This window comes from Mustela nivalis, assembly GCF_964662115.1.
Source record: "Mustela nivalis genome assembly, chromosome: 6".
Taxonomy (NCBI): Eukaryota; Metazoa; Chordata; class Mammalia; order Carnivora; family Mustelidae; genus Mustela; species Mustela nivalis.
In genome coordinates this window covers 86,100,245-86,126,260 of record NC_139025.1, presented here as the reverse complement: position 1 = coordinate 86,126,260, position 26,016 = coordinate 86,100,245, and the positions used below count along the sequence as shown (strand labels likewise).

Sequence of the window (26,016 nt, the reverse complement as noted above, 5' to 3'; positions counted from 1 at the left end):
CTGAGGGGCCACAGGAGGTCAGGGTTTGGCTCACAGGATCAGGTCCTGTCAGAGGAAAGTGAAGGAATCCTCTTGGGAAAGATGTAAATAGGAGAAAACTGTCTCAGGGTCAGGTCCAGACAGACCAAGACGTCAGGTTTAAGGAGGCAGAGGGCAAGGAAAGGAGCAGAGACTAAATGTAAGTATGAGTGTCTGGAGGCAGGCAGGGGACCTGCGCTGAGCTGCCCAGCTTCCACACCACTAACCTAGGGCTCACCAGGGACAGCATCTCCACCACCATACTTTCCCCGGGGTGGGGGGCTGTGGTATAGCCACACAGGGTACAGGAGTTCTGGGCTGGCGACTTCCCCCTAGCCTTCTTAGCTGGGTTTGGCAGGAGCCTAGAGCAGATCATTCATAAGCAATAGTGCCCATATGCAAATGCTTTATCTAGAAATTGCATTGATCTAAAGAATCAGTGAATAAAGACAAGACTTGGCAATGGTGAACTCAATAATGAAAGTTTGAGGCCACCAACAAGGGCGAAAATCTCAGCACTGTCCTCAGTCCCCACTGTGACATTGGTAGTCAACCAGCCACTGCCTGGGGGCAGCCACTCAAGGGCTAGATATACTGGAATTTCCATGCCAGAATCCCCTCAGTACCAAGTGGGATACAGCCCTCCCCGGGGGTCCAAGTCTAGGACAGCAAGGGTCTGCTCACTTGTTTAGGAAAAGGACAGACAGGTGGCCCTTCCTGTCCCCCACAGCATCTTTACCCTCTAATTCAAAAGAAGCAGGGTAAAATGCAGCCAGGAGTGACCCACTGAATGACCTTCCTGCTCCCAGGTCAGGTCATTCCAGGGGACAAACAGGGGATGCCAGCTCTGTCACCAGGCCCATTCCCCGAGACTGCAGGGCACGCGGAGGCTTTCTTTTTTCCAGAGGTCCCCTTGGTGGGGAGGTGGAAGGGTGGAAATTCTGGGGCAGAGGATAGCAGATCATAGCCAGGTTGACAAGGCAATCCCAACCTCTGTAAATCCTGGCTTTCCTGCCCGTACATGGGAACTCCTCAAAACTGTCTCAGGGTCAGGTCCAGACAGACCAAGACGTCAGGTTTAAGGCCTCGGGCTGAGACTCCCCAACGTATGTAGGTGGGTGCCCTCGCCCTGCTGCACCTCTGGAATCCAGGAGGAGTCTGGCTGCGGCCTCCAGATGTGCATCTGCAATGCAAATGAATGGGTTAATTACAGCGGGAGGAGCTCAGCAGATAATCCAGGTCAGGCCCCTGCGCGGCCATTCAAGGGCCATGGGGCCACCAGCAGGTCGCAGCGGGCCCGACCCGGATCAGGGTCCCATGGCAAAGGGCCGGTCAGAACTGGAGCCGAGGGATTAGAGGAAAAGGGTCGAGCAAGAGGTTGGGGGTGGGGAGCGCCCCTCCGGCGAGGAGGCTCCTGGCCGCGGCTCCTGCACCCCTCGGCGACTTTTCCCGGGCTTTGTGTGCGCCCTGTCCTACCTGAGGCCACACCCTGAAATCAAACTCGTGGCCAGGTGAAGCCGGCGCTGCACAAACAAGTCAGCACGGCCTCTCTCCGCCGTTGCCGGCGCCGAGGTCCCTCCCGCGGAGGGCGGGCCCGGCTCCCGCCGCCTCCCCGAGCTCTCCAGGGACTTCCCGCTGGGCAGGTGGGTGCTCCCGCCACCCCGGGAGACCGACGACCCCCTCTCCCCGGGCGGGGCCCGGGACGCGGCGACAGCTCTCCCGCCCGCGCGGGCCCCTTTCCCTGGGTTTTCATTCCCCAAAGTTCAGGGCTGGCCGGCGTCCGGTGCACCCAGGAGCGGCCGTGGGGAGGGCGCGGGGCGGAGGGGCCCTGAGCGCGGGGACCGGGACCGACCTCCGCGTGTGCGCGGGCGCTTCCGGCCCGGCTGCCGGGACTGCCGGGGCGCGGGGCTGGGGGATTCGCTTCCCAGAGGGCGCCCCACTGGAGCCTGCGAGGTGGGGTTGGTGGCCGCGCTAAGTCCGAGCGCGGTGAAGACAGGGGCCCCAAAGCCCTGCTGCGCCCACGGCCCCTCCTCCCCGAGCGCGGCGCGGGGAGCCCGCCACCTCCCCTCGTACCTGAGATGGTGGCTCTGTCGGGAGGCAGGCCTGGGGCGGTTTCGAATGCTCTGGATTCCGGCCAGTCGCAAAATCCAGGGAGACACCTACTACATTTGTCACAATGCGTTTCTCATCTGTTTCCACCCAGGCCTCGGAGGACTGGCCAGGGAAGGTCCTCAGTCTTCCCTCTCCTTGGTGCCTGAGAGCTCTGCCAACGAAAGGGTGAGGAGTCGGGAGGAAAAGGAGGCGAGGAAGGCGGCCAGGAGGTGAGTGAGGAGGCTTCAGCCCTGGTAAGGTGTCTGGGAGCCTTCTCAGACCTCCTTGAGGAACAAGGCTGGATGGGGCAGTGGGCAGGCAGGTGGCCCTCCTGGGATGTTCTTGGTAGCCTAAGGCAGGGGCAGTGGTCCCTTCCAGGTGCCGTTTCTCCATCCTTAGTGGATGGGCATTATAACTTCCACCAGCCCAGCCCACAGCAGATGCCCTGCCTGCCCCTGACCCAGCCTCTGCTGGCCTCAGGTGTGATGCCTGTCTGGGGCGAGACGGTGTCACCAAGCCTGATGCCCTGAATTCTTGCTTGGGAAAGATGCTCCCAAACAGGAAGGGTCTGTGCAGAGCCTGCCAGGGGGCAGCCCCAGGCAGAGGTGCTGCTCTGCACATCCTGCCTCCTAGCTCATTCCCCACATCTCCAACCTGCTAAAATGGATCTAGCTTTTCCCACACCTGCAGATGATGAGCAGCTGACCCCCATCTGGGATATAGATGCTGCTAGGAACACCAAGGGCTAAGACCTGAAGAGCTCTCGGGGTGTGGGCTGTGTTTTCTGTGTCATGTCCTTTTCTGGTGTGTTTTAGGCTCCCCTGGTCTCTTTTTCTAGGCAGGGGAAAAGAGGGGGATCAAGCCTATGTCTGTGCTCGGCTCTTTTGGAACGGTTGCAGCATATACCATAATACATAGGACAGTAGCTGAGAACACATCTGGAATTGGAAAGAGCTGGGTTCAAATTCTGACTTTGCCTTCTATTCCTCAAGCAAGTTGTTTTACATCTATTCAAACTTGAATGTCCTCACCTATAAAACATGGAAATCAAGCCTGCCTCAGAGGATAGTTGTGATATGTCCCAGTGATTAAATAATAAATGTTGGGCAGCCCTGGCTGTGAGCCCCCTCTCCAGCCTCTAATATTATTTAGGAAAGGTTGAACTACCCAAGCCCTGAATTCTGGAGAATTCTGAGAATGGTCTGGCTCTGTGGCGGGAGACTCTGGGGTGTAAGAGCAAAGCCATGGGAATAAAGTCAAGTAAGGGGGTCCGTGGAGGGCAGGTAGTGAGGCGGCCTGGAGAAGGGGCCATTTCTGGAAGAGGATCCAGCTGTGGAGGCTGAGACAGCACGTGTCACCTGTACTCACATGTCCGTGGGAGACCCGGACACATGTGTACATGTCACCTGTGCTCACACGTCCGTGGGAGGCCCAGACACACCATTGCCACAGGGCTGCCTTGGGCATAGGGAGCCTCTGGCTTGAGGCTTCTAGTCCTAGCCCTGCCCTCAGCAGCTGTGTGACCTGGGGAAGGTTGTTTGACTTCTCTGGGTACCAAACATATGAGAGAAGCTTAGATACACTGGGTTTGAATACAAGCTCCACGCTTACCATTTCAGACAGCCTTTCTCTCCGAGCCTTGGTTTCTTCACCTGTAAAGCAGAGCTCATAATATCGAGCTTGTAGGGTTATGGCCCTTAAATGCACTCTAAGAAGCCCTTAGTGCAGCATCTGACATATGCCACACACTTTACACCCGTATGTGCGTGTATATTCCCTTTCTGGTCTCCTCTGTCCTCTCCCCAGCCACCTGTCATCTTTACGATGCTCCCAGTAAAGCAGGTTTGACCCGTCTCACAATAGTGTGAGCAGAAAGAGGGGAACAAAATGGAGATATCGAAAATACGAGCTGTGAAATGTAATCTTTTAGTGTGGTTAGGGGCCCTAAGCCTATGACTGAGGACTCGAGGGGCTCTTTCTGGCCAGGCTCTAAGGACTCTGTGATGAGGACTCTGGCCTCTGCATGTGGAGGCTGCTAAAAATTGGGGAAAGGGAAGAGGTGCTTGGCCTACAACCCTCCTGGGAAGGCCATTCTTTACTTTTGCCATGGAGATAGTACTGTGCAGGGAGGGAGAGCCCACTGCTGTGGGTTCTAAGTGCAGTGAACAGGGGTCAGAGGGGCTGCTCTGGCTCGGGCCACTGCTGGACCACAGCACAGCACTGGTAGGCTGGAGTGGGCCTGAGGCAGGCCTGAGTCAATATTGACCTTCCTGGCTGGCCAGCCTGGCTCTTTGGCCTCTCATTCAGCTGGAGTGTTGACACAAGAGATTGAATGAGCTTTATTATCATATTCTTTTCAACAACAGCCCCATTATCTCTCCCCTGGGGATTTGCTGAGACCTGTAGTGTGGGAATGGTGACAAAGGCAGGGAACTGAGGCATTTTGGCTTATGAGCATAATGTCCTGTGCCCTGCACACTCAGCTTTTCTCTGGGCCTGTCCAGGGTGACAAAGAAACCTCAAGGTCTTGCTGAGCATCCTGGGGACCCCGTATACTTCAGCACAGAGGCCCTGTGCAGATCTTATGAGGCCCGCAAGCCATCGCAGTGAGAGGCACAGCCTGGGTCTAGGACCCAGCCACCCTGCAGGTGACCATTGAGCAGAAAAGCACATGAAATTCTCTTCAGGTCCTGTCCCCTGGTGAGACTTCGGTGGCCAGGAAAGGAGTCTCCTGACTCATGTCATGTGAAGAGGGGTAGACCTGGCAGGCTCAGATCCCCGCTAGAGGCTGAGGGAGGACAGAGATCAGCTCCATATAAAGGATGAACAGCAAGAGGACAGAGGGACAGAGGTCAGGGGCCTTCGGGGAGCATGGGGGAGCTCCCCATCACTGAACACATTCTAGCAGGCCACAGGCACGTCCCTGACAGGAATGCCACTGAGTGACTGAAAGTTGACCAGGGACAGAGGAGAGGCTAGACCCCATGAGCAAGTCCCCAAGCACGTGCACTCTTCTGGCAGGTGGTGGGGTCTAGCATCGTCTATTTGGAAAAGCAAGCCAAACTGCATGAGCCCCAGGACTTTGTTGTATCCACCACATTCCCTAGGACCCGGAGCAGAGTTGATATACAATAAATGAATTTATTGAATTAATAAATGAATAGCATACTTTTACATTTAAACAAACTCCAGAAAGTAACATTTGAGAAAAATATTCCCGGCCAATAAGAACACCTCAGTGAAAGGCTGGTATTCTCGGCCAGGGTCCAGTGAGGCCCATCATTCTTCACAGAAGTGGATGTGGGATGACAGTTCCCACATGGGTCACAAAGAGGTCGGGCAACCCAGCCACAAATCACTGAGAAGAAGGGCCCAGCTCTGGAGGTGACATGGTCCTTTTTAGGCCATTCTGTGCCTGGATGGTGGCAGTAGTGGAGGTACCTTTCTAAGTGCTCTAGAACTTGGGCTTGGGGTAGGGGTGGTGCCTGCCTGGGTGGCTCGGTCAGTTAGGTGTCTGACTACTGTTCTCAGCTCAGGTCTTGATCTCAGGGTTGTAAGTTTAAGCCCCGCATCAGGCTCCATGCTGGGCATAGAGCCTACTTTTAGAAAAAAGGAAGGAGGGAGGGAGGGAGGAAGGATGGATGGATGGATGGGTGGATGGAAGGGAGGGAAGCAGGGGGCTGGCCTCTATCTCAGCATCTTGCTTCTAGAATAGTGACTTCCCAAAGCATCATGAATGGGTCTGAGAATGAGACAGGGGCTGGTGATGGCGGGTGGCAGCTGCCTGCAGCAGCATTCACATCAGTCAGACAGACACAGGTCTTCCTCTTCTTTGCTGCTTTACTTGGGCAATGCCTTGATCTCTGTGAACATGGGTTTCCTTGTCTGTGTAATGGGCACAATAACAGCCCTGCCTTATAGGCTGGTGGGGAGCAGAGCCTGTTTGTGATATGATCAGCCCAGAGCCTGGTACTTACACCAAGCACTTCCTGAGTGATGACTGACTGATTGGGTATTTACTACAAATATCTCAAATTGCCCCTTGAGCAAGAACAGATACTGTTTCTCTCCTCATTTACCTGGAGAAGCTGGCAGAGGGGAATGGTCCATTACCTGGCCACCACTGGAAATGCTACAGCCTAGAAAGGAAAAGAGTAAGCCGAGGTTACAAGCAGGAACTCAGGAGCCCCACACTCTGGGGCCACCCCAAGCCAGCATTCAGTAGTGACAAGCAGCCACCAAGCCTCCTTCCGAGGCAGCCCATGTGTCCTTCCACTCTGGCTTCATAGCACTTGGAATGGAGCCCGTGATGCCTCCTTCCCAGTCACCCAGTATGGAGGGGATCCCACCGACCTCATTCCTCAGAATTTACCAAGATCTCAGGACTGACACAACCAACTAAATCCTGCCCCCCCCCCGCCACCCCCAGATTAACTGCAAACTCCTCTAGACTCACATTCTGGAAGCCACTCCCCAGCCTGCAGCCCCTTCTTGTGGATCCCTTCAGTGGGCTACAAGTCTTCCTTTAAAAGGGATTTGATATGGGGCAATAGCCAAACCCCACTCCAAGCTGGGCGTGGAAGGTAAGGTAGGTGACTCAGTGGGCCACCAGCACTGCTGGGGAAACAGCTTGATGGCTTTGGCATGCCAGGCCTGGGCAAGTGGCTGTCTCCTCCCCAAGAGGAGCAGTTTGAGAGGGTGACCCACCCACAGTAAGCTCTTTTGCTTATTCCCGATGTGGTCTCTAGACCAGCCTCACCACAGCACCCAGACCTCTTGGAGTCATGGAACAGTGGCATCAACCACAAAGCCCTGCCCCCCCACTCCTTGAGCCAAGCCTGCAGGTTGCCTGGCGTTCAGCTGAGGACCGCCCCCCCCATCCCTAGGGGCCATGGATCCGTGCTGGAGAGAATATACCCCTCCTGCTTCTGCAGCTTTTCTGATATATGCAAGGCCCTCATGTCACAGCCATCCACGTGAGCTCTCTGGAACATTCTACCCACCCCTTGCAGGGTAAAACCAAAACCTGATGCCAAACAAAGTAAGGGTCAGCCGACAAGTCAGGACAGCCCCAATCTCCTCTGGCCTCTGACTCACAGAGAAGCCCAGGGAAAAGGCCTAGCAATCTTGATTGAAGGAGCTGGCCCTGCTGCCCTCCCCCTTCTCTATGATTCTGTGCAGGCAGCTCGGCCCCACGGATGCTCATGGAGACCCCCAGGAAAGAGAGGAACAACAGCCCAACTCCCTCAGAAAGAGCATGGTGGACAGAGCAGGGGCTTTGGAACCAAATATAGGTTCAGACCCCCAACTCAGTCCTTTCCAGACTCTGTCCCTTTGGGCAAGTTATTTAGGCTCTCTGAGCCTCATCTAGAATCGTGGGTAATAATAGGAATTCCTACCCTCCAGGGTTGGCAGGAAAATGAAATGAATTGATCCTTGGAAAGAGCCGAGCACATTTCCTCTGCGGCTCCTGCTTCTCTGACATGACAGCCGTGCCCCTCAGGGACGCCCGGCTTGTGGCTTTCTGAACTCTCTCCCCAGTTCCACCCTCGGGAGCTGGGTGTGGCAGGATTTCCTCCAGAAAGTGTCTGCCAGGAACTGCCAGGCTCCCCATCTGCCAGTCTCTGGCTGGAGGAAGCAGCCTCAGTAGGAACTGTGCCTGGGGAGATTCCTTCCCAAACTGGTCTGGGCAGGGCTCCTCCCCCTCCCGGTGCTGGGCATCCCCACTCTGGTCCAGTTTGGGGCCAGCTGGAAGTTCAAAGCATTCCCCAATCACAAGGATGGATCCCAGCTTGGGCACCTCTCTCCCCTTTGTTGGGATGAGGAATCTGGCAGGAGGGTCTGGGGCAGCAGAGGGCACCCTGAGCCTGAGCTGGTGCCTTGTTTCTGGCCGTTTCTACTGCGGAGTGTCTGCGGAGTGTTGGAGTGTCAGGTCCAGGTGATTTCTATCAGGTTAGGCAGAAGAAAAGGCAGGGCTGGCTCTCAGCGGGATCATCTTCCTTCCTCCCTCCCTCCTCCTCCCCCCTCAGGGTGTCTTCTTTGAGGAAAGCTTGTCTACTAGGTGAATTGAATGTGCATGCAAGGAGGTGGAGATACTGGGACTGCAACTTGAACGGCTGGCGCGGGCTGGTTTAGTACTATGGCCCCATGGCGGAAGCAGCAACCACCTTCCCTCGGCCCCTGGGCTCTCAGCCTTGGGTCAGTAGGTGGGAAACTGGGCTGGAAAATGGAGCCCTAGAAACAGAACACCCATGCCTCTGTCTTGGGGGGTGGGGGGTGATATGCTCCAAGTACTCAGGGCCTGTTTTATGGTGAGATGTAGGATGTCTGCGTCTCAGGGGTTTCACACTCAATGACTTGGCAGCGTTGGACCCCTGAGTGGGTGAGTGTGTCTCCTAGAAACCCAGACCTCATGATCACTCTTTATTCTAAAATGTTGTTTTCTTTAGAAAGAAATTCTAGAGGGGCGCCCGGGTATCTCAGTCAAGGTTAAGCGTCCAATTCTTTCAGCTCAGGTCATGATCTCAGGGTCCTGAGATGGAGCCCCATATTGGGCTCAGCGCTTAGCAAAGAGTCTGCTTGTCCCTTTCCCTCTGCTCCTCTCCCACCTTTTGCCCCCGAAACAAATAAATAAAATCTGGAAGGAAGGGAGGGAGGGAAGAAGGGAGGAAGGAAGAACGGAAGGTAGAAAGATCCTAGGAAGAGTCCCCTCCTCCTAACATTTGCCATCAAGAATTTTATTTTGGGCAAAGAAAACCTTGGCAGTTTAATTTATCCCTGGGACCCGTGGGTGTGGAGGTTTTGGCCCCAGCATGTGAGGGGTTACAGGATGGCCCACCAAACTTAGGCCCTCACATAGTCATCCACACTGGACCTGGGGCAGGCGATGGCCAGACTGGGTTTCCTCCTCTCCCATCCCCCCATCACTGCCTCCAGCTTATTATTTTACCGTTCACATTTAGATCTGATTAATTTGGGGGTATGACATGAATTCATTTTTCAGGATTCTTTTTTTTTTTTTCCCATATGGATATCTAATTGTTTCAGCTACATTTTTTGAAAAGATCATCTATTCCCTACCATATTGCAGTGTCACCTTTGTCATAAATCAAGTGACCTTTTATGGCTGGATCTATTTCTAGATTCTCTCTTCTTACCATTGGGCGATTTGTCAGTCTTTGTGCCAGTTCCACACTATATCAATTATTGTACTGTTACCATAAATCTGGATATTTAGTAGTGTAATCCTTCAACCTTGTTCTTCAAGACGGTGTCTACTATTTCTGATTCTTTATGTTTCTCTGTACATTTTGGAGCAGAGTCAGCTTGTTAATTTCTTTTTTTTTAGAGTTTTTTTTTTAAGATTTTCTTTATTTGAGAGAGAGCAAGGGAGCAAGAGAAAAAACACAAGCAGGGAGAAAGGCAGAGGGAGAGAGAGAAGCAGGCTCCCCACAAAGCAGGCAGCTCAATGTGGGGCTCGGTCCCAGAACCCCGGGATCATGACCTGAGCCAAAGGCAGATGCTTAGCCGACTGAGCCACCCAGGCTCCCCGTTTGTCAATTTCTACCAAAAGAACTATGCTGGGATTTTGATTGAGATTGAAACAAATCTGTAGGTTAATTTGGAAATAATTGATATCTTTATATCATTGAGTCTTCCAATCTATGAATGTTCTTTAATTTCTTTAATAATGTTTTCTGCTTCTCAATGTAGGGAACTGGTACATCTTTGACTAGGTTTATTCCTAGGATTTGACTTTTTTTTTTTAATTTTATTTATTTATTTGACAGAGAGAGATTACAAGTAGGCAGAGAGGCAGGCAGAGAGAGAGAGGAGGAAGCAGACTCCCTGCTGAGCAGAGAGCCCGATGCGGGACTCGATCCCAGGACCCTGAGATCATGACCTGAGCCGAAGGCAGCGGCTTAACCCACTGAGCCACCCAGGCGCCCTAGGATTTGACATTTTTAATGTAAAATGGGAAATGGTGTCTGAGGGGTTGTCTCCCTAGTAACACTTTTGACAGCAAATGAGAAGGGTTTTTTCTCTCTTGCGGCCATTTCTTCGACTTTCAGACACCAACTGGCTATTCAACAATTCCGTTCAATTCTGGCAGTACTTGGAGTAAGCACAGACCCCAAGGTCTCAGTCTCACAAGCCGCCCTCCGCCTCAGATATCAGTTGTAAGTCTCAGGACTCCCGTACTTCTGACCAGCTGGGTACAAGTTGAGGGTTCCCATGAGCCCCTTCTCAGGTTCTATAATTTGCTAGAATGGCTCACGGAACTCACTCATCATAAAAGATACAAGCCAAGCACAACCCAATAGGAGAGATGCATATGGGAAGGGATGGGGTAGGAGGCACAGATCTGCTTTCACACCCTGCCCAGCTGCCTCACCCTCCCACCGCCTTGATGTGTGCACCAACCCAGAAGCTCCCAGAATCCTGCCATTGAGGGGTTATTCTAGGGAGGCCTCGTTACAGAGGCACAATTGATTAAATCATTGGCCATTGACAATTAACCCAATCATCAGCCCCACTCCTTCCCCAGAGGTGGGACAGGGCCAAAAGTTGGAACATTCTTTCCATCTGGGATTGCAAGGATGTTAGGAGTTGTATGCCAGGAACAGGAAACTGAGACTAAGAATCTATTCCCCATTGTACCACAGAATCTTTAAAAAATATATATGTATATATATTTTTTCTATTTGTTTGCTGTTGGTATGAAGAAATAAAAACGGATTTTTTTCTTTATATTGACCTTGATTCAGGGACCATCTAAATTCACTTATCTAATTCCAGCAGTTTGTATGTAGATCTTTTTCAATTTTCTGGGTACACAATCGTGTTGTCCCAGGTAGTATTAGCCTCACCACATTCTAGATGTGTCTTAGCAGCCTCTCTTGAGGTGGGGATTTCTGTTAGCAAAGTAACTGGCCCTGATTTCTGGCTCTATTGTCCCCTCCTCCAAAACCTGAGCTCAGGTCATTGTTTCCAGCAGCTCCCCACCCTCACTACCACAACCTTGGGTCCTATGACTCTGCAGTGTCCTACTGCCTCTGGGAAAAACTTGTTCTCAGGAGGGGGATCCCAGAGCCATTTACCATTTGCTAATGCTACTATCTCCATGCATTCCTGCAGAAAAAGCTGGGCACTCAGGTGGGGCTGGGAGAGTTGGGAAGAAGGATGTTTGGGGCTAAAAGTATTAGCCCACTCTTCTTTAGCTTGAGGGTATGTCCCCACACCTGCAAAAGAGTTTGAGTTCACAGAGAGGCGCAGGGGGATGGGGAGGCGGCAGTGAAGCCATCAGTGAAGCTAATTTAGGGCAGAGGGTCTATCTGTGAGGCCATCAGCACAGGACTGCAGAATGAGGACTCTGGGAGCCAAAGGCTGAGAGGTAGGAGGCCAAACCACAAAGCGTCTACACAATGGAGAGGCAGTGAGGCTCCCGGGTCCCCCAAATGAGGCATGGTCCTTTGACCAGCGAATCTGCAAGGAAAGGCATTGGGCATCTGTTCCCGTCCAGTAACTGCAGGGCCCTGAGGTGCACAGAGAGGCAACAAAAAGAGAATCAGCCCCCATTCACTGGGGGTCTGCCCACTGAAACCTCCTGAAGCCTTGTGAGGCAGCCTTTACTAACCCCGTTTTATAAGTGAAGAGCCCTGAGGCACAAATCGTTTAAGGAGCTTGCTCAGAGCCTCCCCAAATTAGTGGAAGACTCCCCTCAATCGCCTGCAGCTCAGCAGGTGTATTTCATTCCTAAGGGCTCCCTCCGTGGGGCTCCTGCACACGTGGGTTTGCCTACAGGGAGCATTTGGTAGTTGGCCCAGTGTCAAGGCCACCAAGGCGGCTGACACTCCAAGACACAGGATGTGGATTCACATTGACTCACAGGTGCTGAATTCCTCATGGCAAAGCTATGGGACAGATGAATGAGGCAATCATGCAATTCAAGAAACAAACGTGTCTGCATCTTAAAACCTAGAAGTGACCTTTCCAAGGGACAGTAGAGCCCACTGAGTGTATTTTCCACGATAAGGAAAAAAAATTAAAAACAAAAACCCCATTGAGCTGCTTTGAGCTCCTTCGAAGACAGAAGCATTCAAGTGAGTCTTCCATCCACATGTGGTCTTGGCCCGGGACTCCTGGAAGGTAAGCCGGAGTCCTCACTTCACGCTGGGTTTGTGGTCTCCCCGTCTCACATCTGCATGCCCACGTCCCTGTCGACATTGCTCAGAGAGCCTTAGGCAAAGTCCAGATCAGCAAGGGACAGAGGTTTGGCTGCAAGTGATATTTTGCCCGGAGTTCTGAGACTCCAGGGAAAAGGGCCCAAAGTGGAGAGGCGCTTTCTTCCCTGGGGAGACTTACGCCTTGACAGCTGTCCTCAAACACACCAGATGTGCCCTTGACTCAGGACCTTGCTGGAATTAGGGCCAAGCACTTGGTGACCAAGGGGGCCCTTTTGGGGGCTCCTGGTTCTATGATACGTGGCCCCAGACTGGATAACATGTTGGCTTTTTATGAATGTTGTTTATCACATAAATAGGTTTTCTGTCATTGGACCATCACAGGACTAATCTGAGTTAAACAACAACAAAAAAACCCCTGTAACATGCTGTTGGATTCAGTCTATTCATTTTGTTTCGGACCTTCACTTTTGTTCATACGTGGGATTGGTTCAAATTCTCTTTTTCTTGCCCTATTCTTACCTGGTTTAAGAGTCAAAGTCGTACTTGCTTCATAAAAGGAATTTGCCTGCTTGCTTCCCTCTTTCCCCTTTTTAAATTATTCGACAGTGGAATGATATTTGTAATGGGCTTTGGAGCTTATAAAAACACACCCCCAGAGTCTGCCTGCTCGGCAGGAGACTTGGCACAGACAAGAAGACAGACACCTCTTTTCCTTGTTTATAGTCTGTGTTGGCTTATTTCTGGCACTTTTGTTGTTTCTGGGACTGCTTCGCTGGGAGCTAGCCATATCCGTGAAGCAGTAGGGACGTGAGGTGAGGGGAAGCCCTGGGCTGGCGGGAGGGAGCCCTGAGTGGGGTGGGGGTAGGGGGACCCCAGCACCCACTGCAGCCACCTATGCTTCCCAGGGCCAGGCAGCCATGAAGCCCCTCTAGAGCTCAGCCCGATCCTCCCCATGCAGGCACCATGTTCCGAAAGAAAAAGAAGAAACGCCCTGAGATCTCAGCCCCACAGAACTTCCAGCACCGCGTCCACACCTCCTTCGACCCCAAAGAAGGCAAGTTTGTGGGCCTCCCGCCACAATGGCAGAACATCCTGGACACCCTGCGACGGCCCAAGCCTGTGGTGGACCCTTCTCGCATTACGCGGGTGCAGCTCCAGCCCATGAAGGTAAGGTGGGCAGGGGCGGGAGGTCGGGGCTGCTGAGGTCAGCCTTTTCCACTCCGCAGAAGCCCATGCCTGGCCAGACCACAGAGGCCCTGGAGGGACCACCTCATCACCAGCTATCGATCAATGGGCTGTTCTCATATCCCCAGCCCCCCATGAGCTTCACCTGGGGCGAGGACTCCATTTCCAGGGATCAGGAGCCTGGGGTGCCCCTCTCTGTAGGCTGAGAGTGTTGCCAGATTTAGCAAATCAAATTGCAGGATGCCCAGCAAAATTTGAATTTCAGGTAACACCACATAATCTTTTAGCATTAAGTGTGTCCTGTGCAATATTTGGACCTGCAGCTGGGGCTGGGACTCCCAGACCAGGGGGATTTTGGTGTGTGGGTCAAGAAGGGCAAGAGGAGTTGGAGTCAGGGGCCTGTTAGTGTACGTGGAGGAGAGCCCTGCCCTGGTTGCTGCCTCCTCTGGGAGCTCCGTATATCTCCCATAAAGCCGCAGATAGAGCTAGAGAATGACAGCAGGCCCCCCGAGGCGAGAGGGACTCCCTCACCCCACCCCCTCGGCTCCCCAAGCTCAGCTGCCCACACTCCATTTCAGGGGTTTACCCCCTGTCTGTGCTGTTGGACTGCGAGCCCCATGACAATAGGCTTTCTCCTTGGCTCTCTGACTCCCTCCCCGCCCCCCCACCCCACCGCCCCACAAGGGTCTGTCCCCTCTCCTGCCCCACCCCTCGCCCCGCCACCCCCGCAAGGGTCTGACCTGCCATGGTCCTGAGGAGTAGCTGAAAAGTTATGGACCAGATGGATGACACAGGAAGGGAGGTCCTTAGGGGTCCTTCCCCAAGAAGCTCCCCCACCCCACCCCATGGAGGCTTCCTACCATGAACAGGCCGCTGGCTCATGCTCTTCTCTCTCCCCCACAGACTGTGGTGCGGGGCAGCTCGGTGCCCACGGACGGCTACATCTCAGGGCTGCTCAACGACATCCAGAAGCTGTCGGTCATCAGCTCCAACACCCTGCGTGGCCGCAGCCCCACCAGCCGGCGGCGGGCACAGTCCCTGGGGCTGCTGGGGGACGAGCACTGGGCCATGGACCCAGACATGTACCTGCAGAGCCCCCAGTCTGAGCGCACTGACCCCCATGGCCTCTACCTCAGCTGCAACGGGGACACACCAGCAGGCCGCAGGCCGATGCCGTGGCCAGAGCCACAGAGCCCGAGGGTCCTCCCCAATGGGCTGGCCACAAAGGCCCAGTCGTTAGGCCCTGCAGAGTTCCAGGGTGCCACGCAGCGCTGTCTGCAGCTGGGGGCCTGCCTACAGAGCTCGCCACCTGGCACTTCGCCCCCCGCAGCCACCAGCAGGCGCAGGACCAAGGCTGCCAGGCATGGTTCCGAGGAGGCCCGGCCACAGTCCTGCCTGGTGGGCTCGGCCACAGGCAGGCCAGGCGGGGAGGGCAGCCCCAGCCCCAAGACCCAGGAGAGCAGCCTGAAGCGCAGGCTGTTCAGAAGCATGTTCCTGTCTACTCCTGCCACGGCCATGGCCACTGCAAGCAGCAGCAAGCCGGGCCCTCCCTCCCAGAACAAGGTATGTGGGGGTGGGGCAGCCCTCAGCAGGGCCCGGGAGCCCGGCCTTCCCCATTTACAGGGTCAGGCTAGGGAGAGCGAAAGAGAACAGAATGATCAAGAGCCTCAGCTGAGGAGTCTATCCTGAACCAGCTGAGAGTTCTGGTCTTCCAAACGCTTAGCCCTGGTGAGTCCAAGTGAGGTTGCAGGCCCGCTCACTTTCTGGGGGGCCTCCGAGGGACTTTCATTCCTGCCCCCTACTGTGTGTCTGGGTGGATCACAGTGGGAGGCAATCACCTTTGATGATAAGCCCAAACACCCCCAGCCAGGCCGTGGCAGAGACGGGTGCTCCAACACTGGTTGGGGGCAGAGTCTCGGCCTCCCTCTCCTCAGAGCTTCTTTCTGTCTCCACCCCTCGCTTGCCCCAGTGCCCTCCTGAGGGCGACCAGAGGTTCCCTGAACTGCTTCTCCCTCAGGAGTCACAGATGTTCATGTGACCCCCTTCTCTGGTGAGGAGGATTCTTCCCTTCCTCCCCTGCCCCTACCTTTTTTTTTTTTTTTTTTTTTTTTAAGATTTACTTATTTATTTATTTGAGAGAGATAGTACAAGTGTAGGGAGGGGTGGAGGGAGAGAGAAATTTGAGCAGACTCCTTGCCAAGCTCAGAGCCTGATGTGGGGCTCAGTCCTACAACGCTGAGATGATGACCTGAATGGAAAACCCAGAAGCCGACGCTTAACCGGCTGAGCCACCCAGGCGTCCCCCTCCGCTCTTCTGGAGAGGTTGTTTCATTTACTGTTTCTGTAGTGATTTGTTCTGGGGTTTGTGTGCTCTGTGAAAAGCTGGGGGGCTGAGTTTGCCTAGGCCCGGGAGCAGCAGGAAAGCCAACTTTTGGCACGTGCCACAGCCTGGAATGCACAGATTTTTCTTGTGAAATAGGAAACAGTGAAGGGACATTTCTTGGCGGGCAGAGGAGACTGCACTTGTTTCTTCCACGCCCTGTGATGTCCTGTCTGTGGTGACAGCACCATCCTTTCCCATTTGGCCGATGAGAAGGTGGGCTCAGAGAGGGTTGGGGAAGTCACAGGGGTGGAGAGAGAGTCAGGGAAGGCAGCAGTGAGAGGGCCCTCCGGGCTCTTGCTCCCCAAGGCTTTCTGATCATGGCATCTGCACCTCCTTCACGAGGGGCAGGCAGAAATGACCTTATGCTGCAGCACGAGGTTGGGAAGTCAGACCGAAGAAACAACGGGTGACAGTGACACGAGTGACAGAGCTCCTGTCCCCCGAGGGCTTTCAGAACAAGCCTGGCACCTCCCCAGCGGTGGTGATATCTGAGTGTGCTCCAGCCAGGACTTGGGTGGAGAGTTTGGGGAGTGGCCTGGACCCTCAACCTTTCTAAGTCACTGCCAGCCCAAGGCACCCAGGGAAGGTTCTGGGCTTTGTGCCATCACTGGGATGAAGGACGCAGGCTGGGCTCCCCTGTGGAGTGGGGACTGGAGGGCCGAACAAGTACCCAGGAGGTGAGAACTGGAACTTGATTATTCGCTGGCCTCTTGGGAATCCTGTGGTGGGGTTTTGGGGATTTGGAAAAAGGGGGTGTCAACACTGGGCTGGGCGTGACCTGCATGTTTCTGAGCTCCTGCCAGTACCCCACAGCAGGGAACAGGCTGTCCAGCCAGCCACAGTAGGCCTGTTCATCCTGCATTTTACCAAGGATCTACCGTAGGCCACTGCAGCAGGGTGTGCAGTGGAAACGGGATCGTCGCCTAGGTCTTGGAGACACCACCATTCCCAACCCAGGGCAATGGTTTCCTTCCCGGCACCTGGGGCATATATTTCTAGAGAAATACTTTCAAGTCAGGCCTCTAAAAGCCAGGAGAGAGACTTCCTCTCCACTGATCTGGGCCAGCGCTTCTCACCCCCTGCCCCAGTGACATTTGGGTCAAGTAATCTTTTGTCCTAGGGGCTGTCCTGTGCATTGTGGGATATGTAATAGCATCTCTGGCTTCTACCCACTAGTCGCAGATAGCACTTCCCAGCTGGGACAGCCGGAAATGCCCCCCAGACATTGCCAGATGTCCCTTGGTAGGGAATAAAATCAGCCCCAGTTGAGAACCACTGCGTCCAGCTTCCTACCCTACCCCCACAGCCCCAGGAGCCACCAAACCAAACCAGCAGCCAGCCTTCTGCACCTCCGTACACCCCAGGGCTTGCTTCAGGACCCTCAGCACCTGGTTGGACACTGGTGCCCTGGAGGTCAAGCCACCAATTGCCACCTCGGGCCAGGAGAGGCTACAGAAGGGTGTGTGGTTTTAGGGCTTTTGTACCAGGAAGCGTGGCCACAGTTACTCACTTTGACTAAAAACAAAAGACCTCGAGGCATGACTGGGGCAGGGAGGCCAAAGCATTAAGACAGGAACTGGGGAGATTTAGAAGTGGTTCCTCTTAGGCAAAAAGGCTAAGTCAAAAGACCCCAACAAAATCAGCACATCTTGGTTAAACACCTGCTGTGTACCCTGTACTCTGTTATATGTCAAGGACATCCATTAGGACCACAGCTGAGAGATGAAGGGTCAGGCTAACCAGGACCGAAGTCAACCTTGCTCTTACCATTTAGTGCCTCTGGGCAAGTTACTTAACTTCTCTGAGCCCATTTCCTTATCGACAGATACAGGTAATAATAGCACCCTTGCAAAGATAAAACAACCAGAGGTTATGAGAATTAAATGAGATAATGCATTTAAGGGCCTTGTCGAAGGGGGACACCCTCAATAAATGGCTTTATTATTTTTAAAATATTAAAGACATGGCCTTTGCCTCCAAGGCACTTAGATTATAGCCCCCCAAGCCCAAGGCTGGAGAGCCTGGCCCTGTTGCCATGGTCTAGGCAGGAAAGATGGCGTCATTGTAACCACATGCACGCCCCTTCTGGTGGCTTCCCACCCAAGAAGATGTCTCAGTCACAAAACGAACTCCAGAGCTGGTAACAGCTAACTCCATCTTTTGTCCCCCTTTCCCTTTCTTGGTATGGCTTAAGAGGTTTCCTCTGGACTTTTCTTGTGGTGACATTAAGTCAAAGCTCCCTTCTTGTAGAGGGTAACAAAGGGATGCTCGGGTCCAGAGCTTGGGGAAGTGAAGACCAGACTACCCCGCATCCCATGTCCCAGGCCACATTGGGGATGGGCCCTCGGCTGGATCCCTGCTCTTTGCCGCTTCCAGCCAGCCAGTCACCCCTGCTGCACCCTTGGCCTCTGAGTTCAGCAGGCGCCTGCAACAGTGTCTCCATAGGGGCCTTGACAGCGGAGGGGGAGCAAATCCCCTCCTTGGCCCATCTCAGGGCCTGTCTTCACCTCCCCCACCCCGCCGCCCAAGCCAGCTCAACCAGAGAACAGAGCTGGCCTGTGTAGGGGGCCAAGAGGCCAGCAGGTGAAGGGAATTATTTTAGAGCCTGCCTTTGACATCCAGGTAGAGACAGATCAAGGGTGATGAAAGCAACCTCAAGAGAAGCTCTAGATGCTTCTGGGCTCCCACATTCTATCCAATCCGAACCAGATGGTCAGAGAGCATGTTTTCTGTGAGCCGCACCTTGCAGGCCAGCAGGCAACCTTTTTACTGGGCCTTGGGGGCTGCCTCGGTGACTGTGTGACCAAGTGAGCTGTGTAGGGTGCTGTCCTGTGAAACCTCTGCTCCCAGGACATGGCCTCCCAGCCTCAGACGTGAACATGCTCCCCGCACCCCCAGTCCCAGCCCTCCCACAGCCTCCATGAGGCCGAGGAATCACAGAGCCCATTTGTCCAAAGCTGCTCCTGTGGTAGTCCACAGTCCTCTGGCATCAGAGCCCAGGGGCCTCGTTAAAATGCAGAGTCACTGCTCTAAGGACTTACTGGAGCAGGATTCTGCATTCTCTCCAGCTCCCCAGATCACCGTGCCCTGACAGACAAGGTGGGCTCATAGAAGGTGAGTTGCCTGAGAGTCACAGCTGGTCAGAGCAGGAGCTGTACTTGAGTCTAGGTCATGACCCCAAGTCCAGAGGTCCTACTGCTCCACTACACAGAGTGGGGAAACGTGGGTGAGGGTCAGGTGCTGGCAAAGACATGGGAGGGTCTCTTTACCCCCCAGAGGTGCTCACCGGGCAGGATGGAGTTGTGCAGCAGTGCTGGGAGGCTCTCCTGGCTCCTTGGCTGTGAAGGCTGAGCCCGCGCCAGGCATAGCCTGCCAGAGGCTGGTGCACATTTTGGAGTGTGCAGGTGGGGCGGGGGTGGCAGACTGCCACAGCTCGGCTCGCTGCTGGCAAGGGCACTTGTGTACATGCTCCCTTCTAGGCAAGATCAGGCACTGGGTAAGGGGGGGCACCCTGAAGCCTGGGGAGAAGGTCAGAAGATGTTGACAGGGCTCTACTGAGCCTGGTGGGTTCCAAGGCCCAGACTTGGGGTCCCTCGGCCCAAGCTAAGCACTTAGGGAGATTTCTTGGAGGTTGTTGCAGTTCTGGGGATCTGGACCAGAACCCAGTGGGCAACTGGACAACTGCCATATGATGGGTTCTGAGATGTTCTGGAAAGTTCGCTGCAGCCCCTCAAGTGTCCCTTGTTATGTTACTTAGGGCCCCTTCTAAAATCATATAATCCCTGGGAAGGATCACGTTGCACCTCGCCAGCTCCTTAGAGAGAACCCAAGGAGGGAATGCTTTCCTGCCAGGCTGGCTGGAGGGCTTGGGCCCTGAAAGACAGGAGCCTCAGAGGCTTCAGGGCTGGGCCTTGGGCTCACTGAGGCCCAGTCTGCCACTCGTTCCCTCCCTCCCTGCCAGAGGCCATAAGGATTGGGGTGGGCGTGCCCCCTTCCCTTCCTTGGGGGCGGGGCAGTCATCAGCCAGGAGTCATGTTTGGGACAGAGGCTGCTCTGGGGGCTCTAGGAAATCTCCCTTCCCCTGGCCTCCTAATTCCAGATCTCTCTGGCACCAGTTCCCAACCCCGGGAGACATACCTATGAACCCCCCAGAGGGTAACACAGCTCTGTGGTCCTCTGTTGGGGACATACTCTCAGGACAGACACGCAGGCTCCTGCTGTCAGCCACGAGTGGGGCTAGCAGACCCCTTGCTGTGGCTTCCCTGCCCTGGGCTGGGGAGCAGTCCCAGCTGCAGTGCTGCCCACCGACCCCCCCACCACCACCCCACCACTGTCCAGGGCCTCTTCCGCCCACATGGGCCCTTGGGTGGAAGCGCCCCAGGAATGCAGAATGCTTCTGACCCAGATTCCCCACACAGCCCAGCAGTACAGAGCATGGAAGACGGCCTCTTGGTGGCCTCCCTGGGGTCTGGCTGTCAATTACCCAGGAAGAAATACCCAGCAGAGGACACCCCAGAGACTCTGCTTTCTTCGGCTTCCCAGGAGAGGCAGAGCTGATATAAAGAGCCGCTCACCTGGGAATGCTGGGGGCTGAGCTCCTGAGCATGAACTTCGGCTTCGGCTCCCTTTGAAAATCCTTGCCCATGGCACCTCCCTTATTTGGTCCAATGCCCTGCCAGACACGCCCCTGTCCAGAGGTCACCCCCTGCTTCTGGGAAGGTCACTCCAAATGCTCCCACAGCCAAACCCTTCTCTGTTCCTCTTTCCTTCCCTGCAGCCTAACTCCTCCTTCCGACCACCACCACCACCACTGCAGAAAGACCCCCCACCGAGCCTGGTGGCCAAGGCCCAGTCCTTGCCCTCGGACCCACCCATGGGGACCTTCAGCCCTCTGACCACCTCGGACACCAGCAGCCCCCAGAAGTCCCTCCGCACAGCCCCCACGGCCGCCGGCCCCACCCCAGGCCGGTCTTCCCCCGCGGGCTCCCCACGCACCAGGCAAGCCCAGATCAGCACCAGCAACCTGTACCTGCCCCAGGACCCTGCAGCAGCCAAGGGCGCCCTGGCTGGTGAGGACACAGGTGTTGTGACACACGAGCAGTTCAAGGCTGCGCTCAGGATGGTGGTGGACCAGGGTGACCCCCGGATGCTGCTGGACAGCTACGTGAAGATCGGCGAGGGCTCCACGGGCATTGTCTGCCTGGCCCGGGAGAAGCACTCGGGCCGCCAGGTGGCTGTCAAGATGATGGACCTCAGGAAGCAGCAGCGCAGGGAGCTGCTCTTTAATGAGGTGGGAGGAGATGGCGGGACAGGGTCCGGCGCTGAGGATGACTGTCCGGGAGCGGGGCCATGGGCACCGGGCCCAGCACTCAAGCACCCTCCCTCCCCATTCTGCTCCCCAGGTGGTGATCATGCGAGACTACCAGCACCTCAACGTGGTGGAGATGTACAAGAGCTACCTGGTGGGTGAGGAGCTGTGGGTGCTTATGGAGTTCCTGCAGGGCGGGGCCCTCACGGACATCGTCTCCCAAGTCAGGTGAGCAGCTGGGGCAGGGGCTGGGCTCTGAGCACTGGCTGCTCCCATCATTGTCCCAGCAGGGGAATTGAGCAGCCTCAGGCCAGGAAAATTCAGGGTGCCTGTCACATCACCGTGAGCACCCCCCTGTCCGTTCGGGTTTACAGACCCAGGAGGGTTCAGGGGAGTGGGGTGTGGGTCTCCAGCCTTGGTCCAGGCCCATTTCCACCAAGGCTCTGGCCTGACTGGACCCCCGCGTGTATTGCCCGGGAGCTATGGGGCCTGGGCCCAGGGGCACCCGATCTGCCCAGCCCTGCAGTTCTGTTAAAGCTCATGTCTTCTTCTGTCTGTGGCCTGGCCTTCCCTGTCCAGGCTGAACGAGGAGCAGATCGCCACTGTGTGTGAGGCCGTGCTGCAGGCTCTGGCTTACCTGCATGCCCAGGGTGTGATCCACCGGGACATCAAAAGTGACTCCATCCTTCTGACCCTTGATGGCAGGGTAGGGCCCTCCCCAACCTGGCGTGCCCGTGCCCCGCCCCCTGTGTCTGAGCTTGGAGCTTACTCAGCTCCTGCTCCTAGTTCACCACTCCCTGTCCTCCGCGACCTGCCCCATCTCAAATACAGGTGAAACTCTCGGACTTCGGCTTCTGTGCTCAGATCAGCAAAGATGTGCCGAAGAGGAAGTCCCTGGTAGGAACCCCCTACTGGATGGCTCCTGAGGTGATCTCCAGGTCTCTGTATGCGACTGAGGTAAGCAGTCCCTCCATGCCCCCATCCTCCCAGAAGTTCCAGTTGGGAACAAACAGCTCCTGTGGCCCCTGCAGAGACATCCCTCCCCCAAATAGCCCTGGTTTTCGGATTCCCACTTAGTCCATACCCTACCCCACTTCCCAATGCCCCCTACCAGCTCATGAATGGGTCTGCCCTCACTTGTGACTTTGCTGCCACAAACTGTTCCCTCCTGCAGCTCATGGGCGAGGTGGGTATGACCAGGCTTCCTCGTGTCTGATGGCCAGTCTCCAAGAATGGCTGACAGCTCTGTCCCTCCAGTCAGTGGGCACTCATGCAGGAAGTAACTGGTCACAGGGCAGGTGGCCAGGAAGGAGGCCAGCTGCTCCCGTCCCTGTGCAACACACTGCTACCCAGGGGCCCTACTCTGGCCAGCACCATCCGGGACATTCTCTTCCTACAGGTAGACATCTGGTCCCTGGGCATCATGGTGATTGAAATGGTGGACGGCGAGCCACCGTACTTCAGTGACTCCCCAGTGCAGGCCATGAAGAGGCTCCGGGACAGCCCCCCACCCAGGCTGAAAAACTCTCACAAGGTCAGTCAGTGCTCATAATGGACCCTGCTGACCCCATTCTTCTTGAGGCTGAGGGGACCAGAGCCTGGGTTCCTAGGCCCACCTTCTCCCTTCCATGGAAGCCAGAGGCTCCCAGAAAAGGCTCTGCCTTCTCCACAAAAAACCTGTGGCAAACTCCTGTGGCCCCTCGAACAAGTTTCCACCTGCAGGCAATTGACAGGAGCCTGAGAGAAGGGAAAGCAAGGCTGCCAGGAATCCCTGATATCCTGGGGAGGAATTCTAGAGAAGCTAACTGAGCAGGAGCCCCTCCACTGCCTCTGTCAGGGGAGCCATCCCATGGCACAGTATTCCTAGTCTCGTTCAGCAGATCAGTTTGTCCTCCACCAGTGCACATCCTGGCCACATCTGAGCCACAGGTTTTCCCTTAAAACCAGTGAACATGTGAGTGCACATGCATTTAACCTTTTCTGCCAAATCCACCCAAACCCCACAGGCCTTACCTGCGGACACCCCTTGCTGGTGGCCAGGTCAGCACAGGGCAGCAAAATGGCACTGCCATCTGGTGGCCAGAGTGAGAAATGTCGCAGAGGGTTGAAATCCAGTCCCTAAATGATAAAATACTCCTGTGGCCCCTGCACAGCTAGATGGGAGGACAGTCAGGAAACACCTTCCCAGACCACTGGTCCTTGGAGCCTGCACTGCCAGCCCCAGGACCAACACATACAGGAGATTTCCAGTTGGCTAATTGCCCAGAGGACGTAGCCTTGGGCAACAGCCCAAGACTTAGCCTCATCCCGAGGTACTGGCTCAAAATGAACCAAGATAAGCCCTTGACTTAGACTCCAAGGCTTAGAGCATTAAAGAAATCTTCCTTGTCAGGTCTCACTTTGCTCTTTTCTATTTTTCAAGACACTTCACCCCTAGCCTCTTTTTTGATCTTCACTAAAGACAGGGCAAGCACATTTTATCATTAGCCCATTGGACAGATAAGAGAACTGACGTCTAGAGAAAATTACAACCTGTCAAAGATCAGGGATAGACCCAGGACTGGCTCACTAATACCAATGCCATGCCCCTTCCACAAAGCCACAGAGCCTGAAGGTTGAGAGCCTCCAGCAGCAGGGTGGGGAATGGGCTGTGTATTTGCAGCCAGGCTCCCCAGGAGCAGGGCATTTTCCTTCCTCTGCTCAGCAGCACCCCCTAGAGGTGAACTAGCCATTTTTCTGGACTGAGGCCAAGTTTCTTTACCTAATTGATGATCTGAAAACTGCTGAGCTTGGGAGCGGCCAGGAAGTAAGAAACAAGAGAATTTAAGACCTTCCAGTGATGGTGGGGATGGGCAGATGAGTCACCCCAAAGTGACTGCATATGGCAGCTTGCTCTCAGTGCTGCCCTCTCTCCACAGGTCTCCCCAGTGCTTCGAGACTTCCTGGAACGGATGCTGGTGCGAGACCCCCAGGAGAGAGCCACGGCTCAGGAGCTCCTGGACCACCCTTTCCTGCTGCAGACGGGGCTGCCTGAGTGCCTGGTCCCCCTGATCCAGCTCTACCGCAAGCAGACCTCCACCTGCTGAGCCCACCTGCAGAGTGCACCTGCCACCAATACCCCCAGGCAGGGGACACTGGGCTGTCAGCCCACCAGCAGGGCCCGCCTGCCTCATTCTCTCAGTATTCTCTCCAAAGATTGAATGTGAAACCCCACCCACACCCTCCTGCCCTTCCGCCCACTGGGCCAGGCCGGACCTGCCCCTCGGTCTCTCTCTCTCCCAAGAGAGTCCCCAGTTGCCTTTGGGATGACGGAGACCCCTTCTACAGGATGACCCTTTGTCATTTGCACAGGGATATTTCTAAGAAACTTGGAGACCAGCACTCCTGGCCACTATGGCCAACCCAGCCGAAAAGGCTGCTGCAGTTTTTTAAAGATAGATGTACACAAGCATCCCAGGCTACCCAAGGGGGCAGACTGCTGGTCTTCCCCAGGATAGCTGCTGTTCTCCGCTCCAACTCTAAACCCTGGGGTCTCGAGAGGGCCACGGGGAAGGTTTCTACTGCCTGAAGCTGTCTTCCTCCCTCGTGTCTGACTTCCTGAAGGTACAGTCCAACCTGCACCTGCTTCCCAACTCACCTGCACTGACATCCACTCTCCCTGCACAGCCTGCCCCAAAGTGTGACCAGCCTGCTCACAGGCCAGGGAAGGAGGTGGAGCGTTGCTTTGGGTAAAAGAGAAAGAATGGAGTTGGTGGTAAACGTGGTCTCACGTTACAGTGTGGAGAGAACATCACGTGCACGTGTGTGTGTGTGTGTGTGTGTGTGTGTGTGTGTGTGTAAGTGACAGATGGTCACTCTGACAGCTTGGCTCCCTTCAGGTCACCCACAGCCAGCTTCTGTAAAGTTTTCCCAATCTTTCTGCCACTAAGTTCTACTCCAAAGGGACCTGCTTTCCTGGCCTGGCTTCCCACCTCCCAAGTCCTTTGCTTCTACCTGACCAGCAGACAGGTCTGCATTGAGTCTAATACATCCTAGGGGCTTGGCAAATTTCCAAGTTTCTCCTCTACGCCGGAGTCTAAGAGCCAAGACAGGAATGGTGAGGGAACACACTGTGTTTCGGCTATGAGCTTCCTCTCAATAACCAGGTCATCAAGGACCTGTTCTTTTTCAAAATCTTGGTCTGGGGGGAGGTGAACCACCTCCTGGGGCCCCATCCTGTCAAGAAAATGGGTACCCCCTTTGTGCAAACCATTTGCCCTTGCTCCTTCCCTCCTCCCCCTTCCCTCCCCACCTTCAGGGATATTGTGAGTCAGGGAATCCAGGGAAGGACTTCAGGTGTCAGGACCCTATCTAGATAATATTTTTAGATTCCTCTGCTCCCCAATGGCCTGCTTTGGGGCCGGAAAAAAAAAATTGCAAGGACTTTTTTAAAGGTCAGAGTTTTAAAAAACAAAAGCATCTTCCCTAGAAACTTTTGTGAATTGTTTGCACTTGTGCCTGTTTTAAATTAAACTGAGTGTTCAAAAACGTCTGGGCTGTTGTCTCTGAGAATGGAGCCAGGCTGTCTTCAAGCTGGACACTTGCAGTGGGGGTCTGGTTGCCCCCTTCCCCACCATGTAACCTCCCCAGCAGCCACTCCAAGTCCACAGAAAACCCAACTTCCTGGTGGCCTGTGGGCCCGTGAAGGCAGATAAGGAGGGAAACAGGAAGTGAAAGGCCCTCGGGGCTGAAAGAGCTGAGAAAGAGACAGAGCTCTCCTTCCAAGGGACCAGAACCCCGCCAGGAAGACCCAGGGCCATGGGCTGTGCTTGCTGGTACCAGAGGGGCTCCGGTTATAGCCACCA

At 54.9% G+C, this 26,016-nt stretch overlaps 1 protein-coding gene across 1 annotated transcript; it reads left to right on the top strand.

The window, feature by feature from the left end:
* Positions 1-1,536: 1,536 nt before the first annotated feature.
* Positions 1,537-25,699, top strand: PAK6 (p21 (RAC1) activated kinase 6). The gene is made up of 10 exons (XM_082736414.1): positions 1,537-1,661; positions 2,222-2,339; positions 13,255-13,463; positions 14,385-15,044; positions 20,642-21,154; positions 21,267-21,400; positions 21,752-21,878; positions 22,004-22,129; positions 22,572-22,706; positions 24,091-25,699. Exons 3-10 carry the CDS (start codon positions 13,260-13,262, stop codon positions 24,256-24,258), a joined length of 2,067 nt encoding a protein of 688 aa, XP_082592540.1. The 5' UTR covers positions 1,537-1,661; positions 2,222-2,339; positions 13,255-13,259; the 3' UTR covers positions 24,259-25,699.
* Positions 25,700-26,016: the final 317 nt, after the last annotated feature.

What these genes read in the sequence shown, in the direction of transcription:
- PAK6 (XM_082736414.1), top strand. Translation starts at nt 13,260, where the DNA reads ATGTTCCGAAAGAAAAAGAAGAAACGCCCTGAGATCTCAGCCCCACAG. An exon ending in GGGAGCTGCTCTTTAATGAG is followed by an intron (nt 21,155 to 21,266) that starts GTGGGAGGAGAT and finishes TCTGCTCCCCAG; the next exon opens with GTGGTGATCATGCGAGACTA. An exon ending in GGCTGAAAAACTCTCACAAG is followed by an intron (nt 22,707 to 24,090) that starts GTCAGTCAGTGC and finishes CTCTCTCCACAG; the next exon opens with GTCTCCCCAGTGCTTCGAGA.